General features: G+C 52.3%; 2 protein-coding genes and 1 long non-coding RNA gene across 7 annotated transcripts; 2 read left to right on the forward strand and 1 right to left on the reverse strand.

Annotated features, from left to right (window-relative positions):
- Positions 1–397: 397 nt before the first annotated feature.
- On the forward strand, positions 398–21,547 carry Nop14 (NOP14 nucleolar protein). Of its 3 annotated transcripts, none has more exons than XM_046423491.2 (18): positions 403–701; positions 4,029–4,163; positions 4,679–4,817; positions 6,793–6,935; positions 7,290–7,424; positions 8,004–8,126; positions 9,105–9,236; positions 10,631–10,940; positions 11,674–11,822; positions 12,340–12,425; positions 13,644–13,779; positions 15,774–15,875; positions 16,395–16,548; positions 18,293–18,452; positions 18,859–19,006; positions 20,840–20,958; positions 21,034–21,189; positions 21,432–21,547. In XM_046423491.2, the coding sequence occupies exons 1-18, from the start codon at positions 507–509 to the stop codon at positions 21,529–21,531; spliced, it is 2,622 nt and encodes an 873-aa protein (XP_046279447.1). In that variant the 5' UTR covers positions 403–506; the 3' UTR covers positions 21,532–21,547. The 3 variants fall into 3 exon arrangements, with proteins under 3 accessions (XP_046279450.1, XP_046279447.1, XP_046279448.1); XM_046423492.2 differs by having other exon boundaries at positions 405–701; positions 11,674–11,804; XM_046423494.2 differs by lacking the exons at positions 20,840–20,958; positions 21,034–21,189; positions 21,432–21,547 and having other exon boundaries at positions 398–701; positions 18,318–18,452; positions 18,859–18,996.
- LOC124078622 (uncharacterized) lies at positions 8,809–23,333 on the reverse strand. Of its 2 annotated transcripts, XR_009224844.1 has the most exons (5): positions 22,808–23,333; positions 20,715–21,034; positions 13,404–20,525; positions 10,574–10,865; positions 8,809–9,263 (listed from the first exon to the last, which is right to left on the reverse strand). It is a non-coding gene; the product is annotated as an uncharacterized LOC124078622 (long non-coding RNA). The 2 variants fall into 2 exon arrangements; XR_009224843.1 differs by lacking the exon at positions 13,404–20,525 and having other exon boundaries at positions 22,808–23,272.
- Mfsd10 (major facilitator superfamily domain containing 10) lies at positions 23,139–26,130 on the forward strand. Of its 2 annotated transcripts, none has more exons than XM_058572472.1 (12): positions 23,139–23,349; positions 23,432–23,528; positions 23,608–23,711; positions 23,991–24,149; positions 24,235–24,396; positions 24,557–24,665; positions 24,751–24,862; positions 24,996–25,104; positions 25,197–25,287; positions 25,367–25,414; positions 25,489–25,604; positions 25,668–25,805. In XM_058572472.1, exons 1-12 carry the CDS (start codon positions 23,176–23,178, stop codon positions 25,803–25,805), a joined length of 1,419 nt encoding a protein of 472 aa, XP_058428455.1. In that variant the 5' UTR covers positions 23,139–23,175. The 2 variants fall into 2 exon arrangements, with proteins under 2 accessions (XP_058428455.1, XP_046279478.1); XM_046423522.2 differs by having other exon boundaries at positions 23,145–23,349; positions 25,489–25,578; positions 25,728–26,130.
- Positions 26,131–26,695: the final 565 nt, after the last annotated feature.

Here is a 26,695-nt window from a genome sequence, read left to right on the forward strand (position 1 = left end):
ACGGCCGCTGCGGCGTCGCTCGGGCTCCGGTCCGCCTTGTCGCCCCCGCCCAGCGCGCGCGACCCTCTCCTCGGCGCCCGATGCCCGGGCAGCTCCGAGACTGCGCTGCACCACACTTCACAGGGCCCACTGGAAGGGGGGCCGCCGCCGCCGCCGCCGCCCTCTTCTGGCTCAGCGGCCGACTCCCCACTAACGGCTTCCCAGAAGAGGGCGCCCGAGGAGGCCGCGGCGCCTCGAGGGCACTACGACTCCCAGAAGGCCCCGCGTAGAGGCCGCGGGAGCGTAGCCTGCCGGGAGTTGTAGTCGCTCAGCCAATAGGCACCTAGGCTGAGCGGGAGACCGTCGGCGTCCTCCTGGGCTGGTCTAGGTCCCGTGAGAGCTGGGTAGTTATCGCGAGACGACGCTCGGCGGCGTCCGCAGCCGCACACGCGTTTCCCCAGTGAAACACTGCTGTCGGCCGCCGCGGGTTCCCTGGCTTTCGTCGCGAGTTTGGCGGAGCGCTCGGCATGGGGAAGGCCAGGCTGGCCGCGGCGCGGAGGCAGGCGCCCCGGGCGCCGCTGGGGGGACGCGGGGGCGCGGCGAAGGCCAACCCGAACCCGTTCGAGGTAAAGGTCAACAGGCAGAAGTTCCAGATCCTGGGCCGGAAGACGCGCCACGACGTGGGGCTGCCCGGCGTGGCTCGCGCGCGGGCCATCAGGAAGGTGAGGGGCTGCCGGAGCTGGCTCGGCTGTCGGCTTCTCGCCGCCGCGTTTCCCCGGCTGCAGGGTGGAGGCCGCGCGGGCCGCTTCGGTGCTTTGCTGTGGCGTGGGCAGGTCCCTTGCACGTGCGCGGTTCTGGCGACTCCTCTGACTGCCCGGGCAGAGCTGAGCCCTCAGAAGCCACCGGGCGTCCTGCACAGCACGGCCTGACCTTTCCCTTTGCTCTGAGCTCTGCGCGTTCGGTGTCCGGGGTCGTACAGGACGGTGCACAGCGGCGGCAGTAAAACAATTCTTATGGTTGTTCTGAGGAACATGCATTATGAGGTTGGTGAATTAATTAAGGCCCAGGAAGAAAAAGGTGAATTCCCCATAGTCCCACACCTGGTGAGGGCTGGGCTTGCATTCAGGATCAATGTCTTCAAAGCCTTTATGCTGCACTGATTGCCCGGTCTAGCTCTGGAGAGATATAGGTAAGCCAGCTTTGGCCCTTGCCCTCAAGAGCTCTAATCTGCGTTCCTTCATAGAATGTACACCAGGTGATAATGGAGGGGAAGATCACTACCACAAGGAGCTGACAGCATTATAATAGCAAGACAGATGACACGAGTCCACTGCACACTCCAGTGCCTGACGTGTAGGGTGGGCCTGTAACCTCTAGTAGAGAGACCTCTGTCTTTGGTTTTCTTACTCTTAAAGTGATAATAGTGCACATCTTTCCTTGTGGTGGTTATGAGAATAAAAGTAGTACACCCAGTGCATAGTACGCATTCTCTGAATATTTTTATTGTTAGACTTCTTGCCTTGTCATTCTCAGACTCCTTCATAGCCTGACCGGTTAAGGAGGTTGAATTACCTAAAGCAGAGATTAGACAAAAGGACATGAGGAATGACTGTGGCTTCCAAGACCTGAGCTGGCTGCAGTAGGAACTTTTGCCTATCACAAAAGTTACTGTTTGCTAAGAGACTACCAATTAGCAGGAGCTTATATATGAGCAGCTCAAGTCACCATTTCTTTTTGGTTTTTGCTGCTAGGGCCTTATGCATGCCAGGCAGCAAGCTACACCCCCAGCCACCCAATCATTACTCCTAAGCCCCACAGCCCAAAAAGGACAGCTTGCTGAGACCTCTTGTGTCTGACATGGGATGGGAATTGTGACTCCTCCCCAAGTTCCCAGGGCTTGGCCTATGGTAGAAACTCAGAAACTGGAAGGAATCAGAAGTAGAACCTGAGTACTACTTTCAGAGATGACCAAACTCCTATTATAATTAGGAAAGTCAGAAAATTTTTCCTAGAAGGAATCACATTTGTGCTTGTGGGTTGAATGAGTGGACTACTTTGGGGATAGGTAGAAAGCACATTGTCTCAGTGCATTGAAGGATGTGAGCAAGTCACATAATTGAAGCGCTCAGAGCTGGGGGTACAGCAGGTCATCCAGCAAGTTAAAACTTGATTTGTGTGTGAGTTAGGGCACAGAGCTAAGCTGTGGGCCTGGGTCCTTCCATGTCTGCTAGTTCTTGAGGAGTAAATGGGCTGTCCCAGTTGTCTAATCTAGTTAGGGTGCTTTGGGACAGCACTTTAAAGTAATAGTAAGAGGACAGTCCCAGAATCATCGCTCTATAGCTCTCCCTCTCTTCCTTCATTTCTAAAATAAATTATAAAATAACAATTATTAACTGGTGGCACACACCTATTATCCCAGCTTTTTGGGAACCTGCGGTAGGAGGATGGCAAGTTCATGGCCAGTGTGGGCAACTTAGCAAGACCCTGTATCAAGGTAAAATAAAAGGGGCTTGGAACGTAGCTTAGGGGTAGAACACTTGGCCTAGCATATGCCAGGTCCTGCATTCAATCCCCAATATAGAAAATTTAAAAAAAAAAAAAACTGTTACTGATGTAGTTAGTTCCAGATTCCTTATAGTAGGTCACTGAAATGTTTATGCTTAATCCTCACAGACTAGTGAAGGAAGTACTGTTATCTTCATTTTTTCCTGAGAAAACTGAGGCAGGGAACAAATATGTTACCTTCCAGTTGGAAGTGGTGGGGTCAGGTCTAAACCCAGGCTCTAGTGCTTGACACTACAAGCTGGGGCAGTTTCCTAGTGATCTCTGATTGGCTTATGCGACCTGAGATAGGTGGATATCTTCTTGAACAGATGTGGCCACTGGGGACAGTCCAAAGTCCCGACGAGGAGTTGGTAAGGCTAGTGGAATTGCATGTCCATGCTCTGGACTGTACCTCTCAGGCCTTTGTGAGGAGGGGACCGAGATGCAGGAACTATTACTCATGCTGTGTCATAAGAATGTTCCTTCCCAGTGTTGGATAGCTTCTCCATGCCCCTTCCCAGGGTGGTTCTGGGCCTCCTGGATAATGCATGTTTGGCTCACCCAGAATCCTTGAAGAGTATAAGAAACATTCTAGTCTGGGGTTGGGATAGGGATTGGAATACCTGCCAAGGCACCCAGCTTGTGCTTAGGGTTTGTAAAGCCATGGAATTGGATCGTTCCAGGGTCCCCTCTGTGTGATGGTCCCGTCTGGGTACCACCTCCTTTCATCACTGGTCATATATAAGCTCCTGCTAATTGGTAGTCTCTTAGCAAACAGTAATTTCTGTGATAGGCAAAAGTTTCTGCTGCAGCCAGCTCAGGTCTTGGAGGCCACAGTCATTCCTCACGCCCTTCTGTCTAATCTCTGCTTTAGGGAATTCAACCCCAATGAAAGCCAGCCTTGAATAATATTGAACTCATTAATTGCTGCTAGTGGGAGAATACTAAATTACTTGATTCTTGATACAGTTGTTGGAATTCTGAGTTTAAAATATTGCTTTGTTGATAAGGTATAAACTTCCCTCATTTGATAAGCTCATTTTATGACCTCATGTCGTGTGCAAAGCATAACTCTGCATTTCTTAGGAGGACCTTCAGTGGAAATAACCGTCCCTCCATGATGGAAGGAATCCAAACTTACTCTGCTTTTCCAAGTGAATCAGGCCTGAGTGAACACTTTTAAATCCTGAGGCAGCTGTGACAGCCAAAAGAGCAATTCAACATAGCCTGGCTGTTAATGCTTTTGGCCCTTCCTTTCTTTCAGCACCAGGTAGACTCTAAAGAGGAAAATGATTATCCCATTAACTGAAAATGAGTTGATTTAACTCTTCTCAAAGTTCTATTCTTACTAGGGAAGACCTATTGTGGATGAAATAGTGTGGTTAGACTTTTGACATCACAGCACACAGCTCTGAACTTTAAAATACACACCATTCTGATGCTCCCGTTAGGGGCAATTGAGGGATTTTTTTGTAAAAATTATTTGATTTTTTTTTTTTTTCCAGCGTACGCAGACTTTACTAAAGGAGTACAAAGAAAGAGATAAGTCCAATATATTTACAGATAAACGCTTTGGGGAGTACAATAGCAACATAAGCCCAGAGGAAAAGATGATGAAGAGATTTGCTCTGGAACAACAGGTATGAAAAGAAAAATGCAGAAGAGTCTGCTTTAAATTTTACAAAAGAAGTCAAGCTCAAAGAGAGGGCTGTTTCTCATTTACCTTTGGGGTTACTTGCCTGCCAGTTATAGGGGATATACCTTGTCAGGTAGGCCCAAGGGAACATGACCTTCTGCAAATGCTAGTTATTAAGTGGATAAACATCGGAGCCAGAGCAGATGGCAGCAGCACATACTGGAGTTCTTCACTAAAAGGCCAGCCCTCAGCTCTGTCAGGGGGGGAGTAAGTGGTGGAGGAGTGTTGTTGGCAGGAAAGCTTGATTTATTGGTAACTTAGCCTGACCCATTGATTTTTTTTAAGAATTTCCATCCGTGGGTTCTGTTTATACCTAAATCATTGATCACATGACCCAGCATAATCTTAAGGCTGGTTAGGCTATGTTGTCATGTTTCACACATAATGGAAAAATAATTTTTTTTTGCTGAGAAATGAATGATAATTTTGGAAAACTGATTTGCCCTGCACTTTTGTCAGCGACATCATGAGAAAAAAAGTATTTACAACCTAAATGAAGATGAAGAATTAACCCATTATGGCCAGTCTTTGGCAGACATCGAAAAGCATAACGACATCGTGGATAGTGACAGTGATGAAGAAAGAGGAACGCTGTCTGGTAAGGTCAGAGGTCTGCCACCCGAGCCTGTGGCCTTGTGGCAAGGGATAGTGCTCACTGGACTTTGTCCTCCTCCTCTCAGAGACCTAGAGAAAGTTGTTTCACACACGTTTCACCTCAGTAAATTCTGCATTTAGCTTTTTAAAAAAAAGTTTCAGAATTTGAGGACAGTGTGGGTAGGTAGGAAGACAGCTGCTTACACAGGCTGAGAAAGCCATTTTCAATGGCTTAAATGCGCCATTTAAGATAGAATTAGAGCTGTGGATGAAACTGATCTCACTGACTCACAAGACAGCTCTTTTACACTAAACTGCAGTGCTTTGTTGCCTGCTATTTATAAATCCTGACCTTTTTGTACCAATGGTGTGTACATACTTCTTTCAGTCTTCCTACAGGACCAGTTACAGTCATTTTGTGCAAGATGTATTATCTATAGATAATAACTTGAAATAGATTAAATCTTGGCCTTGATTATCGCTGTGTTGAAAACTTGGCTGGTGTCTAATAATCTTGGGTTAAAGTTGCAGGCGTGATATTAACTTGTTCACATTCCTTATAAGTGAAGGGTAAATCCCATTTTCCAACATCTTCAGAAGAAATCTACACAGAACTAAAACTGACTCCCAGTTGTGTTTAGTGTCTGGAAAGCTGAGGCAGCAAAGCTTGTTCCTCAAAGCTGCCTTTTGCTTCTGAATAATACAGGGGTGAAAGGTTGAGGAACTGAGGCATCCTGTGGGGCAGAACCTACTGTGCTGTGAAGGGGCCTTCTTGCGGCTCCTGGGATCCAGACAATAAGCAAAGTATGTCACTACATTATGCCATCTAACAAAGTGGAGAGTAAAAAGGAAGCCAGGAAAGGGCTGGAATGTACCTTTGGAAGTCATGACCAGCCTCCCTGAGAACATGTGGTGTTGCCCTGTAAGCCAAGAGCACCCCACAGAGGGAACAGGGAGTCAGAGTGCCTGAGGCAGAGCAGCAGGGTGGCCATCGGCTGAGAGCACGGGAAGCAGTGGTAACACACAGACACAGGACCTCTGGCCACAGAGAGGAGCTTGGCTGTTACTCAGGAAGAAAGCCTTAGAGATGTCTGTGCCATGGAGTCTGATAGGACCAGGTCAACAGGATTTACTAGTTGTTGGATATAGTGTGAGGAAAGGAACTCGGGTGGCTGCAAGGAATTTAGCCCAAGCAACTAGGAGGAGGAATTGTTACCTTTCTTGGAGATGGGGGAAACTAGGACAGACAAGCTGGGGGAGTTTGCGTGCCTGTGAGACAGACAAGGGACAGTGCCAGAGGGCAGCTAGAGGCTAGCTCAGGGAGAACACAGGTAAAGGCAAGAACTGAGAGGTGCCAGCATGGAGACCATATGAAACCACCAAGAGAGCAAGAATGGTTAGAGATGGCAGGAGCTGCAGCCTGAAGAGCTGAGGAATAGGAGACCAAGAGGCCATAGGTGGGCGGTAGCCAGAATCCATGTAGACACAGCATTTCCCAGAGGAGAGTAAGATGCGTCAAGTACTGGCCACAGATCAGCAGGATTCCATTTCAGAAGGCAGGGCAAAGCTGGAGAGGAGTCGGTTTCAAGATGCAGTAGACACAGAATCCTGGGGGCAATGTAAGGTGGGGTTGAAGGAGGCTGTGGAGTGAGATGGGGTCGAGAGTGCTTGCTGTGTGTTCTAATGTAGGGGCAATAAAAGAGTGATCCTACAGAAGGGGAGACAAGGGCATGCTTGCTTGGTATCTGAGAAGGGGGAGATGAGTGTTGAGGTGAGGGTTACCCCAAACAGCTCTGGATAACTGGAGGAGTCACAGTCCTAGGACCCAGCACCACTCTGGTTGACTATGGTCCGCGGACTATTTTTTAGTGAAATAGTAAGCTAGGTCATCAACTTAGGGTGAGCAGAGTGCTAAAAAAAAAGGCTTACCAAACCAGGGCCCAATTTTTATGGTGGTGCTTTCTGGTGTTTCTCTCTAGCTGAGCTGACTGCTGCCCACTTTGGAGGCGGAGTTGGACTCCTTCCCAAGAAAACATCTCAGCAAGAAGGCGAGGAGGGTGCAAAACCAAAGTCACGGAAAGAACTGATTGAAGAGCTTATTGCCAAGTCAAAGCAAGAGAAGGTGGGTAGCTGGTGCTCTTTCTGTGGAGTAGCTCCAGTATGGGAAATGCCCAGCTTGTACTCTTTCTCCCTGTGCATTTCTGGATTTAATAAGAGCATTCATTTTGGGGAGGAATTTTAATCATTTTAATCTTACCAAGCATAGAATTCCAACCGGTGGTTGTTGGCTTTGGTGTTGGATGTGTATCAGGGTGTGCTTGTGAAAGTGGTCGTCACTGCACGTGAAATTGTAGTGACTGCCCAGAGCGTCTAAGTGAGCAGGGAAGCCTGTAGCCCTGCTACAGAAAGGAGGGCTCTCCCTGAGCCTGCCTTTGTGTCTGCACTGACAATACATAGGGTGTGCCTGTTTTTCCAGAGAGAGAGACAGGCAAAACGAGAAGATGCCCTTGAGCTCACGGAGAAGCTGGACCAAGACTGGAAAGAAATCCAGACCCTGCTATCCCACAAAACTCCCAAATCAGAGAAGCAGGAGAAAAAAGAGAAACCTAAGGTAGGAATTAAGGGATTGAAAACTGCAGTGAACTTACATTATCGACTTGGTTCTTCTTTAGAGAAGAAACTGAGGCCAGGATGCTTTCCTGACCTTCCTCTGTTGGGACAGGTTTTCAGTTGCACATCTCTGCTGAATTACCAGATGTGTGCTGAGCTGGGGTAGAAACAGACTTAGGACTCACTACTTGAGGTGGTTAGCATGCCTCTCGGGTGAGAAGTGCTGTGGGTGGAGACATTAGGGTTTGAACCTCCCTGTTCCAAATGTGTTACACTGAGGTATGTTTTAAATACACACTTTTAATATACACTTATTCTTCTGGACAGTATTGCTTCACTCTGCTGTTTTTTATGTCTAAATAGTTGGAAAATGGTGTCTTTGTTTGAACAGCTGGATTCCCAGGGAAATATTAGGATTTTGCTTGGTAACATCATGTGGCCATCTGTAGCACAGCTTTCTCTGCAGAGGAGAAGGCTCAGATAATGGTACCCTGCGTGGCCCTTGCAGAGTGTGTCGGGAATCAAAGCAAAGATCTTTTCTTTTGTTAAACTGTTAAAAAATGTCTCCTCTCCACCGTAGCCTGATGCATACGACATAATGGTTCGTGAGCTTGGCTTTGAAATGAAGGCACAACCGTCTAATAGGATGAAAACGGAGGAGGAGCTGGCAAAGGAGGAGCAAGAGCGGCTGAGGAAGCTGGAGGTACAGGGGCCTGCGTGCGACATAGCAGGCATGGGCAGGCTCTGGGGAACCTCAGTTTCCTGTGTGTAAGATTCAGTTGCTGCCTTTCATTTAAAGCCCTGTCTGCTTTATTTTGAAAGATGGTGTGTTTAAAGTTTGTATTTACTAAAGCAAAAATATAAAATGCTTTAATACCCAAGCACACCAAATAAAATAATGGACATTCCTTACAATTTCTCTTTGTTAAAATATCTGCTAACAATGTAGTTGACTGTATTGCTTTATGGGTTTTATTTTTGCATTAAAATTTTGGGTGGTTGGGTGGGTAGGGTCTGGGGATTTAATTCAGGAGCACTTGACGACTGAGTCACATCCCCAGCCCTATTTTGTATTTTATTTAGATAGGGCCTCACTAAGTTTCTTAGAGCCATGCTTGTTGCTGAGGCTGGCTTTGAACTTGTGATCCTCTTGCCTCAGCCTCCCAAGCTGCTGGGACACAGCACCCAGCTTAAAAAATTTTTAAATGTTATTCCATTTAAACAAACATAAGATAGGGCTGGGTTTGTGGCTCAGCAGTAGAGTACTTGCCTCGCACGTACAAGGCCCTGGGTTCAATCCTCAACACCACATTAAAAATAAGTAAATAAAATAAAAGGTATTCTGTCAAACTACAGCTAAACAAAGATAAGATAGAGACATACTATTCTACACTTGGCCATTTTAATGTAACACAGGTTGTGTTGCAAAGAGAAAGTCCGTGGAGCTCCATTAGGGTCAGATCTTAGAGGAATAGGTTTTCCTTCCTTATGGTTGGAAAGTATTTACCAAGATTGAATAGTCTGATAAATATGGAAGTCTCCCACTTAACACCCAGAGCTCTCTTCTCTGAGTGAAGATGGCAGAAGGCAGGCTGGAGGCCCTGTGGTACGGAGCTGGACACACACTCTCTTTTCATGTGTTTGCTCACACCATGTGGCTTCTCTTTTTCCTTCCTGTCAGGCTGAGAGACTTCGAAGAATGCTTGGAAAGGAGGAGGATGAAAGTATGAAGAATCCAAACCACACGTCAGCGGATGATTTAAATGACGGCTTTGTGCTGGACAAAGATGACAGGCGCCTGCTTTCTTACAAAGTAAGATATTTGGCTTCATTTTCTTTCCTGTTAATTTGAAAACAAGGAGTTCATCACAGATGAGAATGCAAATCTGAAACCATTTCTCTAAAGTTCTTCATCTGAGTGCTGGTGGATGTCAGGTATCAGAACTTCATAAAGGAGCCTGTGTGTGCTCTGTCTCCCTCCCTCTGCAGAAGGTGCCTGATGATGAGCCACGTGGACTGCCTTTGCCGCTTTCCTCAGTTGTTACAATAAGCACTTTCTCATCGTACGGTTTAACTGGTTAGCTGCAGGATCTCAGCAAAACAGGCAACTAACGTAGGGTTATGGCTCTGAGTATTTTTGAGTAATCAAGTTTCTAAAACGGGTATATTTTTATTCACAAAAATGAGAAAGGTCTCTACTCACTTGTCCTTTTAGAGTATAGCAAGGCTGAAAGCAGAAAAATAGACAGGCTGCCGTTTGAACAGAAAAGGGCCCAAGACAGGTGCTGGCAAAAAAAATCCAAGGTTATCTGGAATAGCAGAAATGGGGTTGCGCCCAAATTAGGAAACCACTGCTATCCTCTGTGTTCCAAGTCCCCAACAGAGGCATGATGCTCAAACTCTCAGAGCTGCTGATACCCATGGATAGTGGACACCTTCCCAATCTTGGACCTGCACAGCTCCCTGGCAAGACATAGACCCAGTCTTGGCAGAACTCACTAGGAACCTATATTAGTCCTTTTTTTGCTATTATAACGCAATACTCAAGGTTCAGTGGTTTTATAAAGAGGCTTACGTAGCTCATAGTCATAGACATTCAAGGGCTTGGCAACATCATCTTCTCAGTTGTGGTGAAGGCATCATGGTGGTTTGAGAAAGTGATCATGTCACCAGATAAGAAGTCAAGAGAGGGAGAGGGGCCAGGTTCACACGTTTCTTAAGACTTTCCTGAGAACTCACCAGAATGTCCCAGGAGAACTATCATAATCCTTTCCTAGGACACTGCCCTTCCTGACCTAAGGCCTTCCAGTAGCCCCACCTTTTTTTTTTTTAAATATATTTTTTAATTGCTGGTGGGCACAATATCTTTATTTATTTTTATGTGGTGCTGAGGATTGACCCCAGGGCCTTGCGCATGCTGGGCAGGCGCTCTACCACTCAGCCCCAGCCCCAGCCCTAGGCCCCGCCTTTTGCAGATCCATCACCTCTTACAGCACCACACTGAGGATGAAGATTCCAACACAGGAGCTCTGGAGAGATGTACCATCTCCAAATCATTCTAGAACCCTCATCTCCTGTGTCTGACAGCATAGATGGGGGTGGGCAAGGAGGACCAGGCCCAGGGGATGGACAGGTAGGAACGCACTGTACCTGTTGTGTAATCTGTGCTTTGCACGGTGATGCTCCTGGTCTCTGGTCCCTTTCTAGGATGGAAAGATGAACATTGAGGAGGATGTCCACAAAGAACTAAGCGGGAAAGCTGGCATCCAAGGGAGCGACGAGGAAGGCGAAGGGGAGAGCGACGAGGAGGAGGCCGAAGGGGAGAGCGACGAGGAGGAGGCCGAAGGGGAGAGCGGGAACCCGGACAGCCATTCAGACCTGGACTCGAATGCAGAGAGTGAGGAGGAAAGCGGGAAGCCACCGAGAGCGCAAGGGCAGACTCCTGGGAAGAGATCGAGAAGTGATGACCAGAACACTCGGAAGGCTGCCAGAACTGAGCTGCCCTACACCTTTGCAGGTAGCAGGGTGCTGCTTCTCTTGGGCCCAGGGACAACCTCTGTGACCTGGCTAAGCTGTGCAGCTTGAGTGCACAGGAGTCTGCTGTGTCTGCACCGGGCAGTTTCTGTGGGCTGTATGCAGATGAGGCAGACACACCTTTTCACCTAGTGTCTTCACATTCTCTCTGTGGATCCCAGAGGCTTGTGTTCAGGCCTGAGCACTTGTTTAGCCACATAACCCTCTACGTAAACTTTCAGGGGTTTGTCTGACGTTCACTAAAACTAGTTCAAGTAAATAGCCCTGAGTTATCCTGTGACTGGAGGTTCTTTCTATAGGATAGCTAGCAGTGAGGCTCACCTCCAGGGACGTGACCTTGATGGGTGAGAGTCTCGGGAGGTGGCATTGCTTAGCTCTTGTGTCTCCTTCCAGCTCATCTGGGGCATTGAGGCAATAAAACTAACACTGACACTGAGTGACCCCTGGGTTGTGGATACTGAATCAAAGTCCTGCTCAGGGTAGGGTGGTAGGCCACAAATGCACTGGGGCTGGCCTCGGGTGCATGGTCAATCCTAGATAGCCCAGTTCAGCTAGGTGTCCACTACGTTGGATTGTTTGTGAACAAAAGCACATGTATGATGTGCCTTACCTCTTCTGTTAAAGCAGGGAGCTTTCTTGTCGTGACTACTGTCCCCCTGTGTCAGCACAGGGGGAGCCATGCTCATTGTAAAAATAAGTATGTTTGGGTTCGGTAGCTCCTGAGTCCTATGAGGAGCTGAGATCTGCGTTATCAGGAAGATCGATGGAAGAGCAGCTTTTGGTGGTGGAGCGAATTCAGAAATGCAATCATCCAAGTCTCGCAGTGGGGAACAAGGAGAAATTAGAAGTACGTTGGAATGACAAGGTGCTGAGTACTGGGAGCAGGAGCAGGCCCCCAGTCGGAGCCTCAGGATTGCTGAGGTTACACATATGAAGGTTGCCTCCTGCTGGGGAGCACATGACTGTCCCCCAGAGCTTGTGAGCAGGCCTCACAACAGAATCACCCCTGGGCACTGGGCGCCTCCCTTAGACCTGGCACAGGCCCTTCCTTTCACTTGAGAGCAAATGGCTCACAGCAATCCCATGGCTCTGCCTACTGAGACAATAGCACATGTCCCTCCCCCTTGCTCCGTAGGTGATATGTGTCACCCTGTTAGTTTTGGTGACCAGTGTCTCTGTCTGCAAGTGCCACCTGGTCCTTGGACACCTCCCGGTGTCCCTGTGCTCCAGTTGAGCCTCTGCATTTTGCACAGGTCCCATGTGTGTGGCAGGAGGTCCCTTGACCCACCTCCTTTGCCAGACTAGATAACAGAAGTCACACGCCTGAGGTTCCGATCTTGGTGCTTAGCACTAAGCTCTCTTCCCAATTCATGTTCCTGCAGAAACTGTTCGGCTTCCTTTTGGAATACATTGGAGATTTGGCTACAAATGATCCACCAGACCTCAAAGTAATTGATAAATTGGTTGTGTAAGTAAAAACTGTTTATGTTCCTAAGGATATGGGGCTGAACTGGCAATGTTTCTCCCAGTTAGGCTCATAAATACACATTTTGAAATCAGTAAGGCAGTCTGGTGATATGAGCATGGCAGGTAGGTGGACTGTCCCCAGAGCTTGTGAACAGGACTCACAAAACAAACCCATGGCAGTAACAGTGACACCTTCCCACTCTGGCTCATGCTGCTCCCAGCACCACGGAGATGGGACCTTGTTTTTAAAAAAATGAATCCCTCAGACTCACTTATAGTAGGAGTACCTAGTTTCCCAATGGAGCTCTGGGGGGTTGGGAAGTATTTGGAATGCATGGTAGAGAATCCCATTGTCACTACTGGAACTTGAGCCCTGTGGGCCAGGTCCATCACCACCTCTGTGGATCCTGACAAGGCTGGCTCTACTTGAGCTGGTGATCTCCTGCTAGGAAAGCACTCCTGTGTCCTGCAAAGGGATGGTAGGGGTGGGCTCTGACCCTTATTCCACTAGAAGCTTGTGGCGCTCACGGTGGCCCCTGGCTTCCAGTACTGCTGGCACACACAGAAGGATGGTCTTAACAAAGCATTTGCAAGGAATAAATGAGCTAATGTGTAAAGTACCACAGCTGGCACGTAGAATGTGCCCAACAGTAATAATGTTTCCACTCAGAGGTCATTACCAGATTGTTAGGAAATAGCAAGTCTAAGTACAGTAATTATCATAAAACACCATTAGAAATTATCTGGAGCCAGGAGTGGTGGCACATGCCTGTAATTCCAACTACTTGGAGACTGAGGCAAGAGGGTTGCAAGTTGAGACCAGCCTCAGTAATTTTAGTGAGGCCCTGTCTCAAAATATAAAGTGCTTCGGATGTGGATCAGTGGTAGAGCATTTGTCTGGCATGCACTGGGCCCTGAGTTCAATCTCCAGTACGCCCCCCCCCCCACACACACACACACCCCGAAAAAGAAAACTTACCTGGGTCATCAGGAAGCTCAGCAGACAACAGTAGGAAAAGAGTGAGTCACTCAGACTGGGGCATTGCATGGAGGTCACGCCCTTGGCGTGTGAGGGTTGCCAGCGAGTTCAAAGGGTTCATCCAGAGGCTTCCCTTTCTGACTTGCACAATTAGCAGGTGACTACACAGAACGAGTTTCCAGGAGTTTTGTGTGTTTTGTTGTCCAGAGTCCTCTCCTGACTTGAATTTCTGCTTCATAGGCAGTTATATAATCTTTGCCAGATGTTTCCTGAGTCTGCAAGCAATTCCATAAAATTTGTTCTTCGAGATGCCATGCATGAGATGGAAGAAATGATTGAGACCAAGGGCCGTGCAGTGTTCCCAGGGTTGGATGTGGTAAGCGATGCAGGGTCTGCGGGCATGGTCCTGAGCCATGAGAATCAGGTTCAGGTGGCATCACACAGGACCGGGAGGGTGCATGTGTCTTTGCATTGAGAGGCTGGTTGTGCCCTGGAGCTTCCAAACTGGTGGGGAGAGGACTGCAACAGACCTGAGAGGGCAGTCGTCCACTGGAAGTTAACTGAAGTCGCTGATAGAGATTCTGGTTTGATTCCATGTGGACGGGGCTATATCTGACTTTTTTTCTTTTTTTGGTGGGGTGGGTACTAGGGATTTAACTCAGGAATTTTACCATTGAACTACATCCCCAGCCCTTTTTAATTTTTATCTTGAAACAGGGTCTAAGTTGCTGAGGCTGGCCTCAGACATGTGAGCCTCCTGCCTCAGTCTCCTAATTCATTGGGATTACAGGTTGTGTGCTGCTGTGCCTGGCTGTATCTAGTCTTAATGGCAAAGATGCTTTAAGACTCACAGAAGCATTGTGTTTTCCTAGAGACCCCTGACTATTTGTAACAGCCTTATGTAACACTTAGTATCTTTGAAGAAGAAATGCAGGGTTGCGGTGGCAGACACTCTCAATCTTAGCAGCTCACGAGGTGGAGGCAGGAAGGTCTCGGGTTCAAGGAGCTTAGGAAACAGTGAGACCCTGTTTCCAAATGAAATAGGAAAGGGCATGTGGCTCAGTGGCTAGTACCCTGAGTCCAATTGTCTGGGGCAGGATGCGGGACACTGGCAAGAGCTCCCTTCAGGCCTCTCCCTGGGCCTCATTTTCCTTAGAACCCCCAAATTAAGGTAGGACATGGAGGTCTTTTGGAACACCCTCTTACAGCTCTGCAGTAATACTGCAGAGTCCCTGTCACCACCAGAAAGGAGGAAATGGAGCCTGCTGGCATGTGTCTGCTATTTTTAAATTCACATGGGTCAGAGCCACACCGTTGTGGGTACTTTGGGGGATGTCTTGGTGACCCTGGTCAAGCAGGGCATTCTTGAGATGCTGCAGAGTCCAGACAGGGCAGTTAATCTGCCAGCCACCCTTCTCCGTGGCTCATGTCAGTGTCACCTGTCGCCCCCCACATCTGACTTACACATAGGTGTCCTGCGAGCATAACTGGCTGCCATCATTAAAGAGAACAGCTACATGGATGAGTGTTGACATGGCCCTGGGGAAATTCAGTTGAGGCAGCTTCCTGTCCTGGAGATGGCAGGTATCCCTCTTCCTCGGGGATGTGGCCTTTTACTCTAGCTTTCACATTACGGTAACTGGTGGAGATATCAAGGTTTCAGCATGAGAGAGCTCCCCTTCCTAACCAGTGGAATCCTCACCACACCTGTGACAGGCCCTGGCCTGAGGCTACAGTGGGCTGGGCAGTGCTGGCCTCTGTTTCCTGGAGCCTTGTCCTGAGCCACCCTGCAGAGGTGATGCGGCCCCTCTGATATGCTGCTGCTGGGCTCGTTGCCCTTGCAACCACCCAAGATGGGAAATGGAGTCTCGCCAGCTTCCCGGAAGTGCTGGTTTTAGAGGCTGCATGTCACCCAGAACTGTTGTATGTTTTTGTAATGAAAACAAACCAATGAATGAACTGGTACCTTGGGCCAGGGAGGAGGCATCTTCACCAGTGTGGGTGGAAGGTTCCCTCCTGCTGTATGAAAGGCCACTTCAGACTCCTCCAGCTCTAACGTGGGTCCCTGGCAGCTGCCCCTAAGTACCCCCATCTGCTGCTGGTGGCAGGCTCCTTGTGGAAGCTGCTGCTCTGGGATTGGACCTACTGAAAATAACTGTCTGTTCTAAAGAACCTTGTCATGCTCAGCAGTTCACATGCTTTCTCTGGGTGATGTTTTCAGAAGACCTAGGTGAGGGGGAGCACGGTGCCCACTGACGCTGGCTGTTTCACCAGGACTTTAAACCAGCTCTGCTCCTGGGCCCCTTGTAAGAGTGTGCTTTAGTTGAGCTTCATTTCCTTCTGTAATCTGTGGCAACACTCTCTCTCCAGCTCATTTATTTGAAGATTGCTGGGATGTTGTTTCCGACCTCTGACTTCCGGCACCCAGTTGTGACCCCTGCCTTCCTGTGCCTGAGCCAGCTGCTCACGAAGGTGTGTCTCCTCTTCCCAGCACATCTCAGGGCCATGTTGAACAGGAGCATGGCTGAGGTTCAGGGATACTGACCGTGAGATCAGGCCGAAGCCCATTTGTCTTTAGGACCTGTGAGAACTAAGAGGTCAGAGTTCTGGTCAGACGAGGTGCACAGCACCCTTGAGTGTTTCCCTGGATGGGCAGGGTATGGGAGTCTGGTGTAGAGGTTCATGGTTAGTGGAGGATGTGTCCCCAGGAAGGAGCTGGCAAATCAATATGATAGGGGCTTTTGTTCCCTTTGGGGGTATGGATTTCAAATTGGTTCCCTTTGTGAGGCATACAGTTGGCCCACACAGACTGCAGTGATCCTGCCTTACTCGTGGGTAAGGCTGTGTCATCTGCAGGGGTCATTGTCAGGATGCAGGACTCGCTCTGGGTGAGGCTCAGAGCACAGCTCCCCTGGGCAGCCAGGTGTCTGCCTCACACAGTTCCCAGAACATGAGTCCAGAGCACCAGCTCCCCTGTGGCTTCCTTTCCAGTGCCCGGTGCTGTCACTCCAAGACGTGGTGAAGGGCCTCTTTGTGTGCTGCTTGTTTCTGGAGTTCGTGGCTCTGTCTCACAGATTCGTACCTGAGGTTATTAATTTTCTTCTTGGGATTCTCTACATAGCAACTCCAAACACACAAAGCCAAGGTGAGTTGGTGTGTGGGAACTTCCTTGACATGTATTGTAAAGAGTAATTCCCCAGAGACAAAAACAAACACTTCTGCAGTCTTGTCACCCAGAGCAGCATGTTCTCCTCTGAGTGTGCATGTGCACACACCCACACCCACCTACACTCAGCTTGCTGCTGAGGAAACGTGCTTTCCAGGCCCGAGGTCACATGTGCAAGTCTGAGCAGAGACTATGAAGAGGACACCATACAGCCAGGGCTCAGTGTCAAGAAATATACATAAAAATCTTGACACACTTCTCTCTTAGGCATTGAAATAATATTGTGAAAAGAAACGGGGCTGGGAATGTGGCCCCGTGGTAGAGTGCTTGCCCAGCATGCAAGGGCCTGGGTGCAGTCCCAGCTCCACACACACACAAAACAGAATATCAGTCTTAATTTGGGAGGTTAGTTGTACATGGGAGGGAGCCTGGGGCCTGGTGCATGGTGGTTTGGTTTGGTTTTTGTGTCAGGATGTTGCCCAGGCTGGCCCTGATCTCTTGAGCTCAAAACTAGTCCTCTTGCCTTAGCCTCCCCACACCTTGCTCTTCTTTCGTCCTATGTTAGGTCACTTAGCTCGCCATAGGATTTAGGAAGGAGCAGTAGCGAAGCAGGGTCGTGATGAGGATTCCTCCCACTGGCTGATCTTCTGAACCTGGTCCTGGCCTCAGTGCCCTTCACTGGTCAGGGCTTCCTCACGCAGACTCTTCCTTCTGCAAACTTCTCACTCAGCTGTCTCCCTGGAACTGTGATGGGTGCTTGGTCTCTGTCCCATCTGGGTCTTTTCCAGACTTAGGGCTCTGGCCTCATCTCATTTCCAGCTTGCTTCATGCCCAGAGGCTGACAGAGAGCACAGGGCTGCCTCTGCGGGGCCTGGGTAGGAGCGGTATCTAGGTAGGCAGTTCCTCAATCAGGACTCCATTCCTCCTGCCTGCCCCTCAGCTTTTCTTCCATGACAGGACTTTCCCACGTGTGGCTTCCTTGGTCCCTGGTGGCACTGGTGGCCATTGCTGGCACATGTGTGTCTGGCTCAGTGTTGGCAAAGAGAGGCACAGCCATCCATGTGATCCCCAAAAGGGGAATGGAGGGAAGACGACAGCACTTCTGCTGGAAAGAGCTACAGGAACTACCCCGGGGCCGTGCAGTAGGGTTGGGAAGCTTGCAGTGGTGGCGGGAAGGGCAGCTGGCCTGGCCTGGGGCAATTGACAACAGTCCAGCCATCTGCCCAGCTGCCTCTGCTCAGCCCTGCCCAGGTCTCCGCAGCAGTCTGCCCCCACCCCCAGCATCTGTGTTTCCAGGTGGTGGGCAGGTTAACTGCGGCACACCCTCTGGGTCTCTGCTGACATCCCTCCAGACTTGAAAACTGCCTGACCTTGTCCTCTCCTCCTGGCCATCTCTTTCACTATCCCTTTTCCTACTTAGTTGGTTTCTTTCTGTTGATTTTATTGTGTCTCCCAAGGCTTTGGTCAAGGCCTAGAGCCTATGATACCACACATAGTAGGTCCACAGGAAGTCTATTGCCAGCAAGCCTCCAAGACAGGGTTTAGGCATGGCTCTGACCACCCCCTGCCAAAGCTTCTGCCGGGGCAGCATTGTACCCATGCTGTCTGCCTCCTTGAGTTGACTACAGGTGTGGCACCACCCAGGGAGCCTGGGAGCAGAGGTGCTACAGGCTCAACCTGTAGTCAGTAACATCCCATCATCTCTGTCGTGCTTGGAATTCAGGTTCTACTCTGGTGCATCCTTTCAGAGCACTTGGGAAGAATTCCGAATTGCTCTTGGTCTCTGAAGCAGAAGATGTGGCCACCTGGCAGAGGGGAAGCCTCCCCCTGCGCTGGGCAAGTGGGCCGAGCTCCCCAACTGCAGCTGAGGCCACCCACGCCAGGTATGTCAGACAGCACCCCAGGAGGGTGGAAGACATGGGCACTTTTCACTCACCACCTGAAAGTTTGTTTTTAGCTGGTGTGTTTCTCATGGCCCTTTGGGTTGATGTCAAAAAAGTTTCCTAAAAATGTGGATTTTTTTCGAGTCATACCTGCTTAGTTTCAGTGTTAACCTGGGAAGTAAAGGGAGCCGTCCTTTCCAGTTGGCAGTGTCTCCCACAGCCCTCCTTCCTGCGTGGGAAGGAGGCAGCTGTTCCTGGGTGCCCCCGGCTTGTGGTAAGCTGAGGGCCCTCACTTGACTTCTTGGTAGCATGGCTAGGGTGACCTTCTCACCCAGGGTACTGGTTTCCCAGTGACTGGCTGTCATGGAACAAATGGATGTCCTGCCCTTGTCTCCTGCTCCTGCAGACTGTCCTGCCTGGCTGTGTGTCTGGCCCTGCTAAAACGCTGTGTGCTCATGTATGGCACACTGCCGTCCTTCCACGCCATCATCAGGCCCTTCCCGGCCCTCCTGACAGAGCACCTGACGCATTGCAGCCACCCCCACGAGCTCCAGGTACGCTTTCCTGGTCCTTGAGGTGTCGATGAGCCAGCAGTGGGTCAGTGGCGCATAATTGTCCTTGAGGTTGCTATTTAAGCTAAGGACTCCATCTTTACAAAATCAAACAGGAATGGGAAATGATATCGTACTGTCCCTGGTCTCTGAGCACCACTGGGCTGGATTCAAGCAGAGTCTGGATCCATGCTGTTACTGGGCAGAACCTGCAGGGGGCTGCACTGAAAGACCACTGAGCCCAGCTGGGGCCTGCAGCTGGGTATGCAGCACAAAGAGCACCTCGACTCTGCAGCTGCCCAATGGGTTCTTGGGGTGGTCCCTCTGTTCTGCACAGCCCTGAGGGCTGTCCTCCATGGACTTGGGCCTCGTCACCACAGACCCTCCAGTGCATCCATGCCCTGCGCCCCACCTGCTGTCCCCACCTGCTGCCACCCACAGCACAGGCCTTTCTGCACTGGCCCAGGGGGCCACTGGAGGAGGAGGTGCCAGTCACCCTCTGAGCCCTGGCCCTCCACTGCATTCCCTTTTCATTAAGATCAGAGGCTGGGGCTGGGGCTGGGGCTGGTGCTCAGTGGTAGAGCGTGCGCCTAGCACAGGTGAGGCCCTGGGTTCAATCCCCAGCACCACATACAAATAAATAAAATAAAGGTATTATGTCCAAGTACAGCTAAAAAATATTAAACAAACAAAAACAGGCAAGTGCTGACCACGGCACTGGGCGCTGTGGTGTGCTGCCTCCTGGCCTGGCAGCCTGCCTGTGCTCTCATGTGCTCCTACCTCACAGGCCTGGGATCCTCCTATCTGGTCTTCTTTGCCTGGAACTCTATCCTTAGAGCTATGTGGCTGTCCCCCACTCCTCTGCCAGGCCTCCCGACATCACCACTGTGCTTCCTGGGCCTCTTGCCCTCAGTGTGACCACCCCTGAGTGCTTGCCCCTTCATTCTGTCCCTCTAGGACAGTGGCTTGGCTGTCCTAATCCTGGCTCAGTCTTGAGAGCTGAGAGCAAACCATGTCACCATCCTCCAAGTCATGTCAACTTGTCAGATGCAGATGAGGACGAGATGTTTGTACCTACACCCACTTACTATGGACGTGGCTGTGTTTATGTTTAAATGACAGAGAATTTTATCTCCTGGTCTTACAGAATTTGGGCTAGCCAGGAGGGTGTGATGGGATACGTAGGTTTCTAGGCACTCAGGTTACGTCCAGTTGGGCTAAGAAATGGCCATGCTATGGGCACAGGAAGCCAAGCAGCCCGGGCTCCAGAACATACCTGTGTAGGACCAGCATCGGCGAGTTGCCTGTAGGAGGTTCCTCAGAAGCCCACAGTGGCCTCTCAGCACCTCAGTTGAAGTGTCCTAGCCGTGGTGCTGGTGAAGATAAGGCCCAGCAGCCTCACCTGTCCCCTCGTGTGGCTTCACCAGCTGCCCCATAGCACCTTCCACCAAGCACCGAGACCACCTCAGTAGAGGTGGTGCTCCCTGCACTTCCATGGAAAGTGTGTCGATAGCACATTTCTCTAGGAAGAAGGGATTCTGTTAAGTTTCATAATAGAAGCACGGATATCATGGCTTCTCACTGCCTAAGTAAAGCCTTTTAGTTGAGCCAGGGTGGCCAGTCCCATTGCACATGGTCTCCTTCCTCCCTGAAGGAGGCTCCTCCTCTCACTGCTGTGCTGCCCTTTGAGCAGTCACCACCCTTCACTTACCCAGTGGGGCTGGGCTGGCTGCTGAGGCCGCTGGGCTGTCTCCGTGTTGCCTTGGCTGTGGACCCCATCTGTGAGGGCGCACTGCAGACAGGTAGCCCCAGGACAGCTGCTTCACGTTTTTTCAGGAGCTGTTTCAGAGCACACTGGCAGAGGTGGAAAGCCAAAATCAGCTCTACCGGCCACTGCTGTGTGAGAAGAGCAAGCCAGTCCCGCTAAAGCTGTTCACCCCTCGGCTGGTCAAAGTGTGAGTGGGGGGGCGAGGACACTGGGCTCTGGCTGAGAGGTGGCCCCCATAATGCCTTTGGCTTTCCAATTTCAGCCTGGAATTTGGAAGGAAACAAGGCAGCAGTAAGGAAGAACAGGAAAGGAAGAGGCTGATCCACAAACATAAACGGGAATTCAAGGGTGCCGTCCGAGAAATCCGCAAGGACAATCAGTTCCTGGCTAGGATGCAGCTCTCAGAGATCATGGAAAGGTAAAGACCCTGTGGTGGGAGGCGGACCCTGGTGAGACTGCAGCACTCCCAGGCCCCTGGTCTCTGTCACCAGGATTGCAGACACTGGCATGCAGCAGCCTCTGCAGGGCTGAGCAACTTCATCCCCCACCCCTCCACCCCTGTTTCTCTCCCTTTGGGTTGGACTTGGTAGCTGGTGTCGTTTTGAGCTGTTATTGGGTCACAAGACATCCTCCAAAAATGGGCACTTGCTTCTTTTATAGGGATGCAGAAAGAAAGCGGAGAGTGAAGCACCTTTTTAACAGCCTGGCTACACAGGAGGGTGAATGGAAAGCTCTCAAGAGGAAGAAGTTCAAAAAATAAATTATTTTGTAAATGAGGCGAGGTTGTATTGTGTAATGAAAGTAAGAAGGGGTGCTACATCAGCCTGGGTTTCCCTAGGTTTGAGTTCCTTTTAAAACATCGCGATGAGATAGAATGAATTCAAAAACATACTTTAGGAACAATCCTCTGTGTGAGTTTTGCGCTGATAAACTATATCCATTCTGTGCAGTGAACCCAGGGACACTGAGCCACCCCATCCCTTTTCATTTGAGTCAGGCCTTGCTACATTGCTGGGGCTGGTCTGTACTTTCTATCCTGCTTGGGCCTCCTGAGTCACTGGGATGTGCCACTCACTGTGCTGGACAGCATTTCACTTCAGGATGATGGTCCCATGAGAGGACACTGCCTAGTGCTGTTTGATGTCCTAACTGAAGGACTCTGTGACGTCTGCACAACAGTGCAGCTACACATCTCGTCACAAGTTCACTGCTGAGCAGTACATGACTGAACACAGCTGGATTATTGTGTCCACATGGGTTGTTGTCACCTTGATTTCGGACTTCTCTAGTGCAGTGTGACATCTCACCAAAGAGGTGGATAAGGATAATCCAGAGCTTGACTTTGAATGTGAGAGAAGGTATTGGGGCCACAGTTGGAACCCAGAATGAATACTTGTGGAGTGCCTTTGAGACCACAAAGAGGTAGTGTCAGGGCCACTGCTGGACTAGCAGGTCTGGGGCTCAGAATGGAGTGCACAGGACAACAGGGAACCCCTGGTAGTGTTACCACTGTTTACCAGTGACGAGTCCTTGCTTCCCCAATGCTGAAGTATAGCACCAGAGAAGGCTTTATTAAAGGACAGCAGAAAAGACTTTTCTCCCTGGAGGAAGAAGGGGACCCTAGAGGTGGAATCCGTGGAAGGGCGATGTCTTCCCCTTTTTATAGCTAAGGTCTTCTTTCACCTTTCCCGCATTCCTGTCCTCTGTTCTGTTATCTTTCAGTGATGGAATGTAGGTGGGAAGGCCCAGAGGGTGGGGGACAGGTGGGCCTAAGGAGTAATCTGGGAAGGAAGGACTTTTGGATTGGCATCTCCATGTTTGCTGGGTGCTGCTTCATTAACATTTCAATTTCCCCAGTGCTCCTCTGCTTTCCTGGGCTCCATTCTGTTATGCATATTAGACCCGATTTACCTAACTACCTACCTATCTTTAAATTTGGCTTCAGTGGCATGCCAGGCTCAAGCCAAAATTGTCAAGAACACCGTGGGCTGGCAGGAGGGAAGGCGGTCCCGTGGGACCACACGCAGGCGTCTTACCTGGGATCCTTCTGGGAGGCTTGCCAGGTGTGCGACATCCAGAAGAGCGGGCTGGTCCCTTCTTCGCGGCCACCTAGGCGCAGACGGGACCCTTGGGCAGCCTCCAGTCCATCCCCTGTAAGCTGAGTGAGCTCTGGACGTTGACCCGGCTGCCCCATCCGGGAGGGCCGCCGGGAAACAGGACCAAGCCGCCGGTGCTGTCCCGCTGCGCGATTCACGAGGACGCCCAGAGTCACCCAGAACCCGGGCTGCAGCGCGGTGGGGGCGGAGCGTCCTGCCGCCGGAAGGGGCGGGGCCTGGGCGGTGTCCCGCGTCCGTTTCCGCGCGCCCTTCTGCCTCGGTGGTCGGTGCAGCAGGCCCGGGGCGCCATGGGGTGGGGGGCGGACGCTGGCTGCGCCCCGCGCCCGCCCATCCGCCCGCGGCCCGCGCCCGAGCGCCGCGTGGTGGTCGTGCTCTTCCTGGGCCTGCTGCTGGACCTCTTGGCCTTCACGCTGCTGCTGCCCCTGCTACCCGGGCTGCTGGAGAGCCACGGCCGCGCGCACGTGAGACCCCCGCCCGCCCTGCCCCGCGCCCGCCCGCCCGGCCCGCGCGCCCGCCCAGCCCGCCCCTGCTCCTTGTCCCCAGGACCCGCTCTACGGCTCGTGGCAGCGCGGCGTGGACTGGTTCGCCGCGGCCATCGGGGTGCCGGCGGAGCAGCGCTACCACAGCGTGCTGTTCGGAGGTAGGCGGCCCGCGGCCCTCCGCGACCCCCAGGCCTGCCCGGGCGCGCGGGCCGCCCCTGACCTGTCCCTGTCGCTCAGGTCTGATCGGCTCGGCCTTCTCCTTCCTGCAGTTCCTCTCCGCGCCGCTCACCGGGGCCGCCTCCGACTCCCTGGGGCGGCGCCCAGTGATGCTGCTGTCCCTGGTACGTTCCTCGAACCAGGTGCCCACGGGGTGGCCCGGCCTCCTCCCGCCCACCCAGCAGCCGCGGGATGGGCTTGGCTGGGCATGGGCAAAAAAAGGGTGGCTGTGGGTCCCTCCTCGCCACGGTTGGCCCTGGAAGGATGACTGGTGCCGGCGGCCTGGGCCGCTCCTGCCACCAGGGGCACCGGGGGCTGGGGCGGGGCCCAAGGAGCGTGGCCTGGGCCTGCTCGCCCCCCTCGCGGCCCCTCCTGGCCACCAGTGACTCCACCTGCCCTGCCAGGCGGGTCTGGTTGCCTCCTATGCAGTATGGGCAGCATCCCGGAGCTTCGCGGCCTTTCTGGCCTCCAGGGTGATTGGGGGCATCAGCAAGGGGAACGTCAGCCTCTCCACAGCCATCGTTGCTGACCTGGGCTCACCTCCAGCCCGCAGCCAAGGCATGGTGAGTGCACAGGCCTGGATGAGGGGGCCTGGGCCTGGGCCTGGGCCTTGGCCTCTCTGCCCAGCTCTGATGGCCTTCTCCCCAGGCAGTGATTGGAGTGGCCTTCTCCTTGGCCTTCACACTGGGCCCCATGCTCGGTGCCTCCCTGTCTGTGGAGATGGCACCCTGGCTCAGCCTCTTCTTCGCAGTCTCAAACCTGCTCTTCATCTTCTGCTTCCTGCCAGAGACGCTACCTCCAGAGAAGCGCGTAAGCTGGAGGTTGGGTCCCATGGAATGTCCTCTCAGTCTGTGTCACTGTCTGGTGCCAAGGGAGCTGTGCTGCCCTCTTTGCTGTCTTGGGGCCTGCAGTGCCGGGGCAGTGCTGTTCCTTAAGCTGGTAGGCCTCTCCAACTCCCGCACTCCCGCAGGCACCCTCGGTCGCCCTGGGCTTCCGCGCTGCTGCTGACCTGCTCAGCCCTGTGGCCCTCCTGCGCTTTGCAGCTGTTGCTCGAGGCCAGGACCCACCTGCCAGAGACAGTAAGGAGCCTGCCCTTCCTACCAGGGCTTTCCAGACCTTGGCTGCCTGGTCCGAGGCCCACGTGCGCCCCCTGCTGCCCTGCAGAGCTTGGCAGCCTGCGCGGCCTGGGCCTGGTCTACTTCCTCTACCTCTTCCTGTTCTCGGGGCTGGAGTACACGCTGAGCTTCCTGGCACACCAGCACTTCCAGTTTAGCAGGTGGGTCCCACTGAGCACGCCCTGCCTCAGGGTTCAGTTCCCCACAAGCAGCCTGCTGCCCTCCGCCCTACCCCTGCCCCACTTGGGCTCCAGGCCCCCAGGCTGAGGGCTGGACTCACCCTCTGCCTCCCAGCCTGCAGCAGGGCAAGATGTTTTTCTTCATCGGTCTCACCATGGCCACCATCCAGGGCACCTACGCTCGGCGAATCAGCCCTGGCGGGGAAATGGCAGCTGTCAAGCGGGTAGGGGCTTCCCCTCCAGTGGGTGGTAGGTGGTACCCTGGGTTCTGTGGGTGGGCAGCAGAGCTGGTCTTGAAGCCATGTGACCACCACAGGCCCTGCTGCTGCTGGTGCCAGCCTTCCTTCTCATTGGCTGGGGACACTCACTGCCCGTGCTGGGCCTGGGGCTGCTGCTCTACTCCTTTGGTGAGTGGCCCTGCAGGGCTGGAGGGGGAGCCCCATCCCTGTCCTCTGGGCTGACAGATGCCTCCAATGTCCCCACCAGCCGCTGCTGTCGTGGTGCCTTGCCTGTCCTCCATGGTTGCCAGCTTTGGTAAGTCCTTCCAGGGCCAAGGACACCAAGGTGAGAGGTGACTGGCAGGCACCTGATGAGGTCTCTCCCCGCAGGTTCTCCAGGACAGAAGGGCACTGTCATGGGCACTCTGCGGAGCCTGGGTGCCCTGGCCAGAGCGGTGGGTCCCATGGTGGCTGCCTCAGGTGAGGGCTGTGGGACAGCATTCAGTGTGCTGTGTGACCCCTCGGCTACCCAGCGCTGCTCTTGGCTCCCCACTTGGTCTGACAGGGAGTGGGGGGTGTGGGGGTCCTCGGTCCTGGGGCCCCGGGTGAGCCTGTCCGACTCTCCACAGTGTACTGGCTGGCTGGGGCCCAGGTCTGCTTCACCGTGTGCTCGGGGCTCTTCCTGTTCCCCTTCCTCCTCTTGCTGAAGCTGAGACATCCAGCGCCCATTCTCAAGGCCGAGTAGCTGAGCTGCGTGGCCCACACGGGGCCACCCTTGCTCTAAGTGGGAGCCTGGACCAGAGCCCCTGCCCCCAACTCCCTGCCTTCCCAGTCTAGGAAGAGAGGCTTGCCCACTCTTCCCCCACCCCGGGGTGGGATGGGGCGAGTCTGGCAGCCTTACCCTCTTCTCACTCCAGAGGCCCAGGCAGGGTTGGTGACTCCAAGAACATCAAGTTTTCTGTTCGTTCCTCTCATTGGTGTTGTTGGCCACTGCCCAGGCTTCTTGATGATCAATAAAGCAACTATTTTCCACCAGGTGCCTTTCTGTTCTGCCCCACCAGCCACCACCAAGAGCTGAAAATGCAGCCGGGTGGCTCTTAGTTAGGACAGAACACAGTGTCCCGGAGCCTGTGTCCTCCTCAGCAGATGCTTGGGGAGTCAGGCATGGACCCAAACCTGTGGTCAGTCCTGCTGGCAGACAAGAGGCAGAGCCTTAGGCTGTTGCTATTCCCGACCCCTCCCCATCAGATATGGCCACACTGCTGTTCCTATTCCAGTGAGGCTTGGTCTACTCACATTTGGGGGACAGACTATCAGGACAGGCTCATGTGCTCAAGTGTCCTGTCCAGTAGCTTCCAAATGCCACCTCAGGTTCCCCAGGGAGGCCCAGCAGGGGCACCAAGTTAGATGCACGTTCCCAGTCCACAGCTGCAGGGAGTAGCTGACTGGCGGTGGCCGCAGTGGCAAGGATAGGCGACCCAAACTGCCTGGAGACAAGGGGTCACTGAGCCCCTGGGTTGACAGACTGGCCTGGGCAACACAGCAAGACCCGCCCCATCTCAAAAAAAGGTGGGGGGGAGACACGAAAACTTGGAAA

Source organism: Marmota monax, unplaced genomic scaffold (genome assembly GCF_021218885.2).
Source record: "Marmota monax isolate L192 unplaced genomic scaffold, Marmota_monax_Labrador192_F-V1.1 WCK01_AAM20220418_F8-fsc00009, whole genome shotgun sequence".
Classification (NCBI taxonomy): Eukaryota; Metazoa; Chordata; class Mammalia; order Rodentia; family Sciuridae; genus Marmota; species Marmota monax.

Bases quoted from the DNA above. Each gene is read 5' to 3' on its own strand.
- Mfsd10 (XM_058572472.1), top strand. From the start codon at position 23,176: ATGGGGTGGGGGGCGGACGCTGGCTGCGCCCCGCGCCCGCCCATCCGC. The intron at 24,863-24,995 runs GTGGGTCCCACT...TCTGCCTCCCAG, and splicing joins CAGCACTTCCAGTTTAGCAG to CCTGCAGCAGGGCAAGATGT. The intron at 25,105-25,196 runs GTAGGGGCTTCC...TGACCACCACAG, and splicing joins AAATGGCAGCTGTCAAGCGG to GCCCTGCTGCTGCTGGTGCC.
- Nop14 (XM_046423491.2), top strand. From the start codon at position 507: ATGGGGAAGGCCAGGCTGGCCGCGGCGCGGAGGCAGGCGCCCCGGGCG. The intron at 15,876-16,394 runs GTGTGTCTCCTC...CTTCCTTTCCAG, and splicing joins TGAGCCAGCTGCTCACGAAG to TGCCCGGTGCTGTCACTCCA. The intron at 21,190-21,431 runs GTAAAGACCCTG...CTTCTTTTATAG, and splicing joins CTCTCAGAGATCATGGAAAG to GGATGCAGAAAGAAAGCGGA.